This window comes from Notothenia rossii (assembly GCF_949606895.1).
Source record: "Notothenia rossii genome assembly, chromosome: 5".
Taxonomy (NCBI): Eukaryota; Metazoa; Chordata; class Actinopteri; order Perciformes; family Nototheniidae; genus Notothenia; species Notothenia rossii.
This window is the reverse complement of record NC_136903.1, coordinates 8,130,640-8,146,173: the sequence shown is the minus strand read 5'-3', so window position 1 is coordinate 8,146,173 and position 15,534 is coordinate 8,130,640. Positions and strand designations below refer to the sequence as shown.

Genomic DNA, 15,534 nt, shown 5'->3' with positions numbered 1-15,534 from the left:
GTACTATTGGATGTTTATACGACTTTAAGTCAGAGCTTTATAAGAGCCCTTGAACGCGTCTTAGTTCCCTGCTGGTCAGTCACTCCTCTGCTGTAAACAGACGGTGTGTTAAGGGACTTGACTCCGGCTGGATCCGACCAGAAACTGGACTGAAAACTACGAACAACGATGGTACGACCGGATATATTCTCCGTATACTTTTTAAAACATTAATATGTACTTTTAGTGAAGTCCATGTGGTGTTTGTGTTAGTTGAACGCCTTCAGCCTCACCTCAACCTTCTTCAGGAATAGTTTTACCTGAGTATCAAAACAAAAGAATGCAAGAAACTTAAACCAAGGGCACTTCGTTTTTGTCGTGTTTAAGCTAAACGGAGCTCAGCTGGCTGTTTGTTTTATCATAGGTTATCATATTCTAGTTTTTGTCGTTGCGGTTTTGTCGTTCATGCATTATAAATGGATCAAAATGTGATATAACGGCACATTACATGCTGGTTTTTAATGTTTTGAGTGTAACCTCCTGTTGGTTTACCCTAAGGCTCTGAAACCAGTAAGTCTTAACAAGTATTTGTTTGTTTTCCAGCACTGAGAGAGCATCATCAGACCAACAGGAGGGACCACCACAGCCACTGCATTTCCGTCAAAGTCAGATAACAAGGTGGGTAAAATCAATAGAGGGCAACTCTGCTTGTTAATAATAGCAAACTATGGGTACAGAATAACTCATCAATGATTTCACAATGATAAATATCTGTATAAATACTTTTGAATAGAAGCATCCAACACCCAGCTCTGGAAAGTAGATACACTTATTCAAGTACTGTTGGTAACATTTTGTGGCACCTTACTTAGGTATTTCTATTTTCTTTGTCATACATCTAATCCACAACAACATTAGGTTTTTTAAATGTTAGAAGCAAACATTGTACTCTATACCCCATGTATTTTATGACTTCAGTCACTTTCCATATGGAAATGTAAAGCAAACATAGCGACAAAAGCAGTAGCCTATGATGTATTTTTATAATTTATTATACAGCTGCATTGATCCCTTGAGGGAAATTCACCATCTACCCGGCAGATAAAGAATATAAATAACTTGAGTTATCTCCTCGAAGTCTCCATGATGAATGGAGAATCCAAAAACACAGAAAAGTCTTTTAAGAATTTGAGTAAATAAGCTTTTAATAAGAGAACAAATCTATCTAATTTAAGTTCAGGTAAGTGGTGTACAATTGATAATTTTTTAGGTGGAGTATTAATTTAAGTAAAATACTTCTTCCACCTCTGCCAATACCTGGCTTTTTTCCCTCCAAAAGTCAATATTTATTCATTCTATGTCGGGATGTACTTTGGCAGGATGACAAATCTAAAACTTCCGACTGACATCAGAGTACAGATTCGATTTTTCTAAGGGTTTTTTGCACACTAAGAATAGTAAAAACTCCACACTTGCCAAAGAAGGGGAAGCCCAAAACCATTACAGGCATATTTCTAAAACTACATTTTCTGTAGTACTTCTTTCAATCTCAGCCATTTGGACAATGAAAACGGAGTCATGTTACTGTCTCGATAACCCTCCACCTCCTGTAAGCTCTTAATAAGTCATGCATCTGCTTTCCTAACATGCTGTGCAGAGGTCCTCGCCCTGTGCACGATGACCACCCTGGAGGACGCTGAGATGAACACCTTCGGCACGGAGCTGCCGGCCATGTTTGATGGCATGAAGCTGGCAGCGGTGGCGACGGTTCTCTACATCATCGTGCGCTGTCTGAACCTGAAGAGCACCGCCTCGCCTCCTGAGGTCGTCTACCAGGAGACACCGCTGAGCCGCTACCTGTTCAAAACCTGCCCCATGTTGACCACAGAGTGAGTGTTAGTTATTATTATTATACACTCCCAGTTTGTAATACTTCTGATGGACCTTGGACCGGAGCAGTGAATGACTCATTAGAGATTGTGTGTGTCATACCTTTTTGGCATTTACATTTACACTAGCTAATCTTAGTTATCAGTAACAGCCTTATGTAATACAAGCATAGACATTAACGACTCAGACTTGACCCGGAGACTCAAACAGGAAACAGAGGACATGGAAGATGTTTTTTACTTTAAGAGGTCATTTTCACATACAGTGATAAGAAGGAGCGATCAAAATAAGTAACGAAGAAAAAACATTATTTGTTAAGTCATCAAACCCCTCTTTTTAAAATATAGTATACATCATATATCAATAAATGTATCTAAGGTATCTATACAGAGGGAAGGTGCCTCTGAGCAAGGCATCTTTCCTTACATAATGGCAACAACAAAAAAGGATTCTGCATTTGACACAAGGATGGGTCAAATGCAGAATCCTTGTTTAAAAAAAAATCCCAAACTGGATCAATAAAGTATATCTTATCTTGGTAAATCAACTAGTTAGCTTCTAGCAACTGGACGAGCTGCCTAACACCTGACAAATGCTTTGGTGTAAAGACTCAAAAGTAAAAAGAACTTTCTAAGATATCAGGTTGATGAAAAGTAGTTTTTACTTTACCAACTTTAAGTCGTTGTTGTTATAGTGGAACCCAAACCCACAGGAGAACTGTTGTGTCACTAGGGAAGTACAACACGCTCTTCTGTTATCAGTTGTTAGCTTTGTGTTTAGGGTAACTCTCCCAACAGTCCAAGAACGAAAGAGAGGCATACGAATAAAACACTAACAGGGCTGTATGATTACCTCAAATCTAAACCAGTCTGTCTCCATCTAGTCCTCAAAGGGAATTCAATTGTCTAATGTGTCATGACCTTTATCTAGCAAAGAGAAATACAAACCCAGTGTAAACACATTGCACATTCTTCCTTATTACTTGTCAAAACTAGTCGCCTACATAACCCAACAGGCAATCTTTCAGCTGAGAGTTAAGTGGGAGTTTAAGGTGTGGTGCTGATAATCATTATAACTCTACACCAGTTTTCCAAATGTACAAACTCTTAGTGATAAGCCCCAAGACATTTAAATGAAATGTAACTGTATGCAGCTGCCTCTGGATCTTTATAAAACTGTCTTCAGTTGTAGTCCCCCGAAGACCTGCAAACTGAAGTTGATGCGTCCATAGTTATGGAGTTACTCATTCAGTTTCTCCCCTACACTTGTGATTATCTTTTTTCTTGAGTTTTCAGATAACGGTGGCAGTGTGCTTCGGTCGTATTGTTTATCTACCCCACAACGCGTTAAACATGTTGATGTAATGCTCTTCATCCTAAACAAACCATGGCTGCTTGCACGTGGATAAGCAGTATGTTGCTCTTCCAGTTCATCCTGCAAACCTGGAACTCAAAGACCTCCGACATGCTAAATATTGCAAGACCCACCTATGTTTACGGTACACGGGACAAAGGAGTCTAGAGTTAGTTGCAGGATTTACTGGCCTATAAATGCCAACCACAACCATGCAATGTTCTCTAGTGAACAGTACAGACTGAATTAAGGACTGGAATGGTGCTCTAATGACTGACAGTGTCTGTAGGTCTGTCTGCCACCTCCTATAGTTAGAGTGGTATGCGAGCCTCTCTGATGTGTGATAATCTTTTCTGAGACATCTTCGGGGTGGCGGCTACAGCTGTGATATGTAATATGGAGCTCATCCCTCTCTTCAGATACATTCCTCCCCCGCTGTGGGGAAAGAGCGGACACCTCCAGACGGTCCTGTACGGGAAGATGGGACGAATCAACACTCCTAAGCCATGTGGGGTGCGCAAGTTCCTCCCGATGCAGGACGGGGCCACAGCGAGCTTTGACCTCTTCGAAGCTCGTGCGGACCACAGCACTGGAGGTCAGTGGCAACAACTGATTAATCTGGTGAAGCAGGAAAGCAGCTGGCTTTGGATTGACTGCACATTAAGGATTTAATCACACAAGCAGGGCTGCAGAATTAATAGATTTTCAATATGGACTAGACTTTGCAGACTATTTACGTGCACTAAAATCTATATAACACACTACAGGAAAGGGACAACTTTAAAACTCATACCATTATAATTTAATACATTTTTCAATGTCTATGTTTAAATGGTCATTCCTGTAAAATTACAAATCATATAGCAAATGCCATATCAGTCAAAATAATCCCAATTTGTTAATTTCTCTAAATCGTACAGCCCTACACACGACTACTTCTGTCTGCTGATGAAGATATTTCACTGATTATCTTTATTATTTACCTGCATTTTGACCTGAGTTTAGATCACACACACACACACACACACACACACACACACACACACACACACACACACACACACACACACACACACACACACACACACACACACACGGCGTCCACTTTTAGGCCAACACATGACTCCACTTTGTGTCTGTGTGTTTGTCAGATGACATTACCATGGTAATCTGTCCTGGGATTGGTAACCATAGCGAGAAGAACTACATCCGGACATTTGTGGATTACTCCCAGCGGCAGGGGTACCGCTGCGCCGTCCTGAACCACCTGGGAGCGCTGCCCGACATGGAGCTCACCTCGCCACGCATGTTCACCTACGGTAAGAGGGATCATCACATGGCAGACTCATGAGTTACGGGTGTGATTTGTAACAGCTCAAACCTTAATGGGGAAGCTCACTTTATTGAGTAATTGATGTTGGTTCATTAAATTATGGAGAACTGAAATTAAGGGGAAGAACAGCATGACGAAGGAAACATGAAACAGAAGAGTCGGAAAGAAGTTGTAACAAAGCAACACACTGAGAAAAAGTGTATTTTCCTCCTTTTTGAAGGAGATGACTTTATCATAGCCTTTAAATAAAATGTAATACATTTGAAATGATTTGACCATTTATCTAATGTCATAATGAAATAGTTATTAGTGGTATGACAGTGTACGGAATTCGTGGTTTGGTTCGTATTAGATACAGTGGGGAAAACCAAAATTATAATAATATTTCTTTTTCCATCTATAAAAACGTAAAGATTAATCGGTGGCTCATAATTGTTACTGTAAGAATGAAGGTACTTAAATACTGGAACATAAAACCACACTGAAGGTTGGCATCAAAGTTTGAGTATCAGTTTCATTACCCTAACACTCCTAGTATTTATCACTAAATCAGAGTTGTAAAAGAGTTCTTTCCGTCATTCAGGTTGTACATGGGAGTATGCGGCCATGGTGGGTTACATCAAACGAGCGCTTCCTGAGACGCTGCTGGTGGTGGTGGGCTTCAGTCTGGGGGGAAACATCGTCTGTAAGTTCCTGGGAGAGAACCGATCCAACCAGGACCGAGTGGCGTGCTGCGTCACCGTGTGCCAGGGCTACAGCGCCCTCAGGTTAGTGAAGACAAACACAGGCTCAGAACCAGGAGTGTATACACCCCATCTGTGCATATCAGACCTGTAGTGTATGCACCAGCGGTTACCAACCTTTTTCACCTCTGGGCCCACTTAAGAATCTAAACATTTTTCGCGGCCCACATTCAACCATAAACAATACGGAGGCTAAATAAAGTTCCAATTGGTCAATTCAGAACATGTGACACGTTGTTAATCCCGTAGTACAGACAGACCGTTGTCAAGGACTGTAATGGCCGTTGCTAAGGAGGATCGAGAAAGAGAAAGGAAAGGAGGTTCAAATAAAAAAAAAATTGTAATAATGAAAATGTTTCCAAACAAATCATAATGTTTTGCAAATTATTTGGCGGCCCACTTGCAATGCCTTCGCGGCCCACTAGGGGTCAAATATGATAAATTACATTATCTGACGCTATTATTCAAAGTGACTTACACTAAGTTTAACCCTTTTTGTCATACATACAGTACTTTATTATATGCTTACCCAATACCATGCTGTATACCTTTTTGCATATAATGTATTGTTGCTTTTATATGCACTGAAAACAAATTGAATTGATATCTAATCTTAATAAAAATCAAATGCATGTACTAGAATGGTGCTCCAATTGCGGCCCACAAACCTTTGAGTATTCATTAAATGTTAACCTAAGAAGTGGTTATCTTAAAGCTTTTATTCTGAGCAGGTCATGTGTTTTTCCTCCCATTGTGTGTGCATGCATTAATGAGTTTGTGCGTGTGTTTGTGTAGGGCTCAGGAGACATTCCTCCAGTGGGATCAGTGCAGGAGGCTCTACAACTTTGTGTTGGCTGACAACATGAAGAAGCTCATCCTGAACCACAGGTGAAGAAATACAACAACACTTTTCTGCAGTGACATCTTTGCTTTCAGCTGTATCAGAAATGTACAAAATAAAGCTTGGGTCTTGCTTTTATTTGGGAGTATTGGGTTGTTGATTGCCGTGGATTAATCTAGCAAGAAAGCTAATGACAACACGCCATGTACAATACTTTCTTGACTGCCTATCGGTCCAATATAGACAAGTAACATTCCTAGATATCGGCCAAATGCTGAAAAAATAGGCCAATAGTTTGATTTCCTTTAGACACACTTGCTGAATAACCTCTCTGACTGTGTTGGACAGGGCTAACCAGCCACACAAGATTTAGTTTCCTGGCTTGAAGTTTCTAAATACCTTTTATTGTTTGTTCAACAGAAGCAGTTTGCTTGGCCTGAATTCCAGCAACATTGGAGATGCAGACCTGGGCCGACTGTACGCAGCTACGTCTCTGATGCAGATCGACGACAGCATCATGAGGTGGAGTTTGGGAGGACTTTAGATTTGGATACATTTATTCTAATGTCATATTCTTTGGAGCTCTTATCTTATCTTGTCACTGATCTTATCACAATCTTGTACTACAGGAAATTCCACGGCTACAGCTCCTTGAAGGAGTACTACGAGAAAGAGAGCTGTGTGCACCACTTGCACAAAGTGAGTGTGTAGAAACACAATGATGAATAGGTGTACTTTGATATACTGCTAATATACTTCTACTACTTTTATCACTGTTGTGCCTTCACTTAAAACTGGATCTATTTCTGTATTACTATTCCTACTAACTGCTGTTTCTGTTGCTAATACTGCTACTACAATAGACCAGTTAAAGAGGAGGCGACGCACTGAGAGTACATTTCCTATATCTGTGTCACATGGGTTTAGCCGCTGCCCTTTAGGAGACTAGTGGTCTATTCAGTGGAATCGAGAATTTCACATGAGCACAGATTATGACCTATTCTTTCGCCTAATACTCACCAAAGTAACTTCTGGACTTTTTTCACTAGCCACATATCTTCACTTATCTAATTCTGACACCAAATAGGTATTTTCCCAAACAGAAAAATCAGTAGGAAATGTACTTTTTTTTTGTCTGATTCGTCTCTCTCAGCCACAAACTTGCTAAATAAAAGAATAATGTTACCAACATAAAACACATATATACATTAAACTGTGCCCACTTATTAAACCAACTTTTTTATTATTACAACTATTGAGCAAATTCTCAGAAATTAACAAGGGGTAAAATGTGCAGTTCTTAAAATTGAAGCCAGAAATATTTGACAGAACTAGTTTTACTTGTACTAATATAACTGATAAGTAATCTAGGTGTTGTTTTGTCTGCAGGTCACTGTGCCTCTGCTCCTGGTTAACTCCTCAGACGACCCCCTCATTCATCAGTCTCTGTTGGATATTCCTCGCACACTCGCAGGTTCGTGTTAGAAGCCGAAATGCATTTCTGCCACTGGGGATAGTTACAACAAAGAACTTCCATTGATACTTTGGAAACTGAGGATAGCTACTAATATGTACTGGGGGAAACAAAAGCTCTGTCCTCTCCTCTTCCTGTTTACTTTGGACATTGGGTTGATATACTTCCTTTGTGCCAGAATTACAGCCTTCATTTTCCCAGGAGACCATACCTGGTGGCTGCCAGAATTTTAAATATAAGCGAGACTCATGGAGAAGCAATATGTATGTCTGTGGTGTAATTTCTACATAGCCACTACATTATGCAAATAACCGTTTTTCCATGGTGATAAGTTATCATTGCTACTTCAAAGTAATCGACAGCTTGAAACAAACTATTAAAGGGGCCCTATTACGTTTTTTTTTCAGGCTCATATTTGTATGTAGTGTCTACTGGGACATGTCTCCATGCTTTAATGTTCAAAAAGTTCTTTATTTCTTTCATACTGCCTGTGCTGCAGCAACTCTTTTCACCCTCTGCCTGAAACCAGAGCCCAGTCTGCTCTGATTGGTCGGCTGGCATTTTAGCCTTGCAGAGCATTTACTTTCACAACAACCAATATACCACACTACAGGAAAGGGAAAAACCCCTAAAAAGCCAATCTGTATGGCCAAGTCATCTTCATAGGCTTTATCAGAGTCTCTTGATGAAGATATAGGACCAATGAGAAGTATGTTGTGAATTTCCCTACGGGGAATAATAGAGCTCCATCTTATCTTATCTTACTGAAAGGAACATATGATAAGACAATAATGTTCCCACCTTATGCAAACAATACAGGAACTATGCGAGTTTTATCTCCTCCTGTACACATGTTTTTATGCAGTGAAGTGCGTGGGAGTAAACTTAGCCGTTGCTATGACGCTCATGTTTTGTTTTTTTTGGATGTTTTGAGCGTTTCCTTGATAACGAATGACTTCGACAGTAAATCATTGTCCTCTCAGAGACTCGGACTGAGACTAAATTAGAGCTAATGCTGCTTCTCTCTGAAGCTGAACAATGGAGCCGCATTATTAAGCGTTTATAAAGTCTTGTTGCTGAGATCTGCTCCACACCGCCCAGCCCAGACTGTCTTGTTGAATTTTTCAGGGCCATGTGATACGACTAGGCTGCTGGATTATATATATAGAGAGCAGTGTGTGTGTGTGTGCCTGTGCAGACCTATTGCCTTGTCTTGCCCCACTAGGTCACATGCACGGGTCCCCATGCGTGTAAATCAGTGTGAGTAATGACTTAAACCCTGACAAGAGAAATTCAAAGCGAATCCTCTACTTCAGGGGAATTTAGGCACATGATTGTTCTTCTTTACATTTTACCTGAATTGTTTGCCGTGACCCAGTTAGGATTATTCATTCAAGGTCCAAACTTTTCAAATACAATGTTATATTCATTATCTTTTAAACACTTAAAGGTAGGGTAGGTAAGAATGGAGAAACCAGCTAGAGTGCGCTAGAATTTGAAAGTACGCAGCCGAAAAAAATCTGCCCCTTCCTTACAGAGCCCCTCCTCCAACACACACGAACGCGCACATGACCAATGAGGGCACGAGATAAGTTTGTGCACAGATGGAAGGCTGACAGGCAGGTAGGCCATCCAGTTATTTTAGCCGGGCCGGCTCAGATGATTGGTCGTGCTTTTTACAGCGCCACGGCTTACAGATGACATTTTTTTATGTATTTATTGTCAAAGCATTTAATGTATTCATTGCTATCGGGATGTTAAGAGCATTCTATGGAATATAACAAAAAGTGTTTCTGAAGGGAATGACCTACCCCACCTTTAAGACAACACATACCGAAAACCGACCAACAAAAACAGACACTGACTACATTTTTGGAGATAAATATCTAAACTTCAGGTCAATAATCTGCTTAGAAAGCTGAGGGTGAAGCTAGGTTTCTTTTTCAGAAACAAGTCCTGTTTCTCGCTTGAGGCCAGGAAAAGGCTAGTTTCTGTGACCTTTTCACCTGTGCTGGACTATGGTGATCTGATCTATATGAATGCACCTGCCCATCACCTGATCAAGTTAGATGCCGCCTATCACAGTGCGCTGAGATTTGTTACTAACTGTAAAGTACTTACTCATCACTGTACACTGTATGCCAGGGCAGGTCTGCCTTCACTAACTGTACGGAGGCTCAGTCAGTTTATCTATAAAGCCATGTTGGGTAAACTACCAATTGATATGCTCTTTGATCTCACAGAGAGTGGCAAGTAGCTATTCCCTGAGATCCCAGGATGTGTTTGTATTACATGTGCCAAGTGCTAGGACTGTTTTAGGTACACAAGCTTTTATGTGTGCTGCTCCTCCTTGGTTCCCCTGCATCATTTCAAAGCTCGGATAGATGAGATGTTATTTGATACCTTGTGAATAGGTTGTCATTTGTACCCCTGTAATTATTTTGTATTGATGTCCTTTTTGTTTTCTGATGTTTTTTATATGTAACCAATGTGCTGCAGGTCTCCCTTGAAAAAGAGATTGTTGATCTCAATGGTATTTTACCTGGTTAAATAAAGGCTACAAACAAACAAACAGTATAAAAAAGTTAGAGGAAAACATGCCCGTTTAAAAAAAAATGCTGTACAATTAACCACCTTTACTTAGTTAAGTTTTTTTTTTTAAACAAATGTTGATATTAATCATAAATTACAAATGAGTTTGAATGATTGTTTAATGCCAGTTTAACAACATTCTTCTGTTTTTAGAGAGAAAGAAAACCTCACACAAATAATAAAATAAATAGATCGGTGACAAAATCCAGGGAAACTCCCAATGTCTAGTTGAGCTGGAGTATGTTTATGTGTGTCTGCATGTACAAAAAGAGAGAGAGGGTGTAGGTGGTGTAAAGTGTCAGAAAGGGAAAGGAGCGTATCTCTGTGTGTAAACTGAACGTCTCACAGCTCTCAGAGCAGGAGAGATCATTATTCACCTCCATTGACCGGATCAAGGGGCCTTTAATCACCAAATTGCTGGATTACAAACTAAAGGGGCCTAATTACAGTCCAAAGGTTTCACTTGCAATAGATGTTGCAGTCTCTACCAGCGCTGTCTGTTTCTGTAATGGTGCCACATGCTACAGTTTCCTTTGACCTTCCTGTTGATGCTTTGTGATTGTGAAACAATCTTGTGCAAGGTGAATATTTGCCAACAATAATTCTTAATATATAAGAAAAAGAGGCTACTATACAAAATACATAAAGAACCAATTGCACACAATGCTAATCAAGAAATCAGATGATTTTAAAACACACCTGGTTGCACAATCAAGCACAGAATGAATTTGATGAAGTCTGCAAAAACAAATAGTTCCCTTCTACTTGTTTTCAATGTCATCTGTTAAAAATAAATGTCCGTCTTAGGCAAGGCAAGTTTATTTATACAGCCCATTTCAACACAAGGCAATTCAAAGTGCTTTACAAGATTGAAGAGCATTAAGAATCATATTATAAAATGGCATTTTAAAAAACACTTATTTAACACTTAAAAGCAAAGATAATAAAAGATGAATAAAAGTTACAGTGCAGTTTAAGATGTGAATAGTTCAATTAAAAGCAGCGGCAAAAAGAAAAGTCTTCAGCCTGGATTTAAAAGTAGTCGGAGTTGCAGCGGACCTGCAGGCTTCTGGGAGTTTGTTCCAGATATTTGGAGCATAATAACTGAACGCTGCTTCTCCATGTTTAGTTAGATCCTAGTGTGTGCTATAACCTTTATTTTATAATAATAATAATACATTTTATTTTTAGGTGCCTTTCATGACACCCAAGGACACCGTACAATTTGTTAAAAAAAAAAGAGAGAACGCTAATAGGCAACAGAACATGATAAAAACACAAACAGGAAATCATAGTAGACAATCAAGTGGACACAAATGAAACATATCATGGGGAGCACTACAGTGAGTAAGCAGATTTGAACAGGTGGGTTTTTAATTGGGATTTGAATTCGGTGATTGTGTCTGACTGTCGGATGTGCGGGGGGAGGGAGTTCCAGAGTCTGGGAGCACTGCAGCTAAAAGCCTGAGCACCCATGGTGACGAGGCGTGGGGTGGGGACAGTCAGCAGACCAGCAGAGCAGGAGCGGAGGGAGCGAGAGGGGTGTACTCCTGAAGAAGGTCAGCCAGATAGGGGAGGGGGGGCGGGGCAGGTTATGTAGGGATTTGTAAGTGAGCAGTAGGTTTTTGAAGTTGATACGGGATTGAACAGGGAGCCAGTGGAGTTGGATGAGGATGGGGGTGATGCGTCCTGAGGCCTTGGTGCCGGTGATGATCCGGGCTGCAGAGTTCTGTATGATTTGTAGTTTATTGATGAGCTTGGTGGGTATGCCTGAGAGGATGGCGTTACAGTAGTCGATGCGGGACGTGACAAATGCATTCACCATTTTGGTTTGCTGTGATTTACACTGCACTCCAACAGTGTTTTTAATTTGATCTCACCCCTCTTTCCATGTGTAGAAAAGATGCCCAATGTGATATTCGCCCTGACTCAACACGGAGGCCACCTGGGCTTCTTCGAGGGGGCCGTGCTCTTCCCTCAGCCGCTCACCTGGATGGACAAAGTGATCGTGGAGTACACCAACGCCATCTGCCACTGGGAGAAGAACCTGCCGGCGTGCCAGCGGAGCAGCAACCGGGGCTCTAACGCCTGCCTGCAGAGCACAGGGGACACACTCCGCGGGTAACACACAGAAGACCAAAAACATGCAAACTCTTCTGTATTCGCTCTACTTCAGTACTAATGGGAAATGTAGGAAGTCACTAAATGGATTAGAAGAGTTGAAGTGGAAGCTGTAAGGTGTAAACGGAAACTCGCATAAGATACCTGCAAATGTAACACGACCCCAGGGTTGAATTAGTCGTTCCTCTTGTTCCCAGTTAACCCCCGGTGTAACACGAGTTCACACTTTGCTGGTTTTTTTGGCAGCTGCTGCTCCTTGAGGGTGATATAATTAGTGAGGGGGAAACACACTGCAACCAGAGGCTGAAAATGACCTTTAACCTGCATGTAGAACAAAGAGAAAAATGTGTTTCTACTCGATTAACTACTGAAAACTTTCCTAGATGCTAAAAGTTAGCACAACTAGAATAAATAATATTGTTTTTTAAAACTGGAAATGTATCCTAGTCTGAAGCCTTAAACCCTTAACCCTTAATATACTTATTTGTAAAAAGCCTTCCAGAAGCTATAGAGTTCACAATCGTATTCTAAGTGCCTTAATATAAATGTTTCTCTCATGAATCATTGAGCTACCTCTGATAAGCAGCAGTATGACGTGCATTATTGTTTACAGTGGTGATTTCAACAAAACATCTGTTGCGCCGAGTCAAATTGTAATTTCCTGTATACTGACACGATATCATCTCATTTGTTTCCATTCGGAAGGGTTTGCTTTTTTAATGCAGGAGAACTACGTTAAAAATCATCCGGTTTGTTTTATTTATATATTTTTGACGTAGTTTTTCTCAATTTGACGTCAGTTTTTTGCATTTCCATTGTGTGCAGTGGACCATCAGCTGGCCTTGTTGCTGCTGACAATTAAAATGAAAGAATCAGGGTGTCAGGTTTTTTTTAAAGAGCTTAAAAAAAGTCATATTTTATTTTTTGTTTTGTTTCATGAGGATGTGGGCACTTCCCACAGCCTCGCGTTAAGATTGTACTCTTTGTATGGCTCCATGTCCGCTTGTCCCATTCCATGAACTGCTGTAAAAGCATGAGGATGGTCAGACTGTATTATTTCCTAAATGCTGCTTAGTAAAAGTCCTTTAAAGAATTTAGGACACGTGTTACTGAACAAATTCTGCACGACTGTTCTGGACAGAGCTTGGTCAATCTGTGTGTACTAACACTGTTGACAGAAATAAGCAAACGGGACACAAACAGTAAGCGTATTAAATCAGAAATCCAGATGGACTTTCACTTTATGCACTTGGCCAACGAAAATGGACCAAAGCACTCTTCACTTTTCTAGAAAAAGCAGCTCAACTTTGTACTTTTTTAATGATTCTGCTGCATTTTGGGTGATTTTTTTGTTTGTTTTGGGTTTTGGTTAAAACAGTGTCTTTGACTCAAAAACAATGGAGGTCTCATATTTGACGTTACTTTTGAACAAGGGCTAATTTATACGTTACATAAGTGACTAAGCTTTTCCAGGTTTGTTTTAAGCTGCTTATTGCTACTTAACACATGGGTGGATTTGACACAAGACCATTAATAAAGTTTTTGTTACATTAAATCACAGAAAACAGATGGCAACCATCACACAGAAATCACCTCTGTTATGGCTTATGATTCAGAAGTTGATCAAAGTCTCAAACATGGACAAAAAAGGAGGTGATTTTATGTGAAGAAATCCTGTTTTCTGTTTATTCTGGTCCTGCATCTGGTGTGCATGTTTGATGTTAGTCACAGTTTCCTGTGCGTAACATCCTGTCGCACTATATACAAATGCAGGGGACTCCACCCAACTCCATGCAAGTCTTATTAATCAATATTTCAATCATCAAACTAAACTGTCATTCTTTATGTGTCCTTTTTTAAAAACTGAATATAATCTGCAACAGCACCACTATTGTATTTGTGCAATATGTTCCGGTCTTTTTGCTTGCACTTTACTGTCTGTACAGTTCCTATTTTTGTATTGTGGCACTATAGTATGATTCAGCGTATGGGTTTAACGTTTATAATCTAATCTTAAAGTGTTTCGTTCTAATGTTCTGCACAGACATGACGCATTTTTGTAATAACTCACCCATTAATAAATATTTTTCACATAGATTCCTTTTTTCAGTCTGTTTATTGTAAGCTTTCTAGTTTTTCCTTTTCCTAGCCAAGTATATACAGTTTCACGGAAATGTCTGTCGGTCCAGACAGAAATATTTAAATGACTATTAACCTTTTCCAGATTCAGATGATGACTCATACTTACTCTGGGGTTCACATGACTTTTCCTCGAGCGCCATCATTAGGTCAAATGTGGGTATTTTTACCTGCAAAATAAATAGGCCAGTCTCAGCTTTAGTTGGCGTGTATGTAGCGTGTTGGCATGCTTTTAAACATTATACCCACATGCCAAAAAATTGTAGGCTGTACTGATATTCTTCCCACCAGAACATCCAATACTCCTAATTATATCACATGACTTAAACAAGAAAGAAAGCAATAATAAACATGCAGATCTATTTGTATGATATGAGCAGTGATTGTAGAAGTACTTTAACTAATAGAAAGTATAAATACCACAGTCTACATAAATACTTCATTCCTGGATTCAATATCTTACAAAGTCCAGAAGTATTGTTGGCAAAATGCACTTAAAAGTAAACATTGTGAGGAATGGCCATTTTCAAAGTATCATAACCGTAGCATCTGAAGTTATTTTAGAATATAAAAAAATACATTTTAGAGTATTTTAGAGATGTAGTTATTCAACATTGAGCACATTTGAGGGCTTTGTATAATAGTCTATAGATTATGCATCATATCATATGAACAGAACATGTTTTTAAAAAGCACTGCCATTTTACAAAATGGCAGTGCTTGAGCTATTGCACCTGGTTACATTCTACCACTATCCTAGATTTGCAAATTGATGCAAAGACCACAACTCATATTTATATACACTTTATTGTACATTTGTCGACATTCTTATTGGTGCACCAGGAAGCTCGATGGGGTAAAACTTCATAATATTCATACTAAAAAACACACGAGAGAGAGAGAGAGAGAGACAGGCACTTGAATTTCAGCCTTGTACTTCAAGGAGAGACGACGACGACGACGACGGGGGGGGGGGGGGGGGGCAGAGGGTGGAAACTCAGAAAGCTGGAGCCTGCCAGAGTTAGAAACAAGCCGTGTGGCTGAAATACAGTCCAAACAAAGGAGAGAG

The 15,534-nt window shown here is 40.0% G+C and overlaps 2 protein-coding genes across 2 annotated transcripts in view; one reads left to right on the top strand and one right to left on the bottom strand.

Moving 5' to 3' along the window:
* The first annotated feature begins 68 nt into the window (after positions 1-68).
* On the top strand, positions 69-14,423 carry LOC307039532 (monoacylglycerol lipase ABHD2-like). Its single transcript, XM_079681663.1, has 11 exons — positions 69-171; positions 583-657; positions 1,637-1,868; positions 3,642-3,817; positions 4,374-4,541; positions 5,139-5,322; positions 6,094-6,186; positions 6,560-6,661; positions 6,769-6,838; positions 7,529-7,613; positions 12,104-14,423. The coding sequence occupies exons 3-11, from the start codon at positions 1,657-1,659 to the stop codon at positions 12,328-12,330; spliced, it is 1,317 nt and encodes a 438-aa protein (XP_079537789.1). The 5' UTR covers positions 69-171; positions 583-657; positions 1,637-1,656; the 3' UTR covers positions 12,331-14,423.
* Positions 14,424-15,306: 883 nt separating this feature from the next.
* rlbp1b (retinaldehyde binding protein 1b) overlaps positions 15,307-15,534 on the bottom strand; it is a 9,148-nt gene continuing 8,920 nt past the window's right edge. The window contains exon 8 of the mRNA XM_079684447.1: positions 15,307-15,534. This exon is cut by the window's right edge and continues 668 nt beyond it. The gene's annotated coding sequence lies outside the window, so the exon portion shown is untranslated.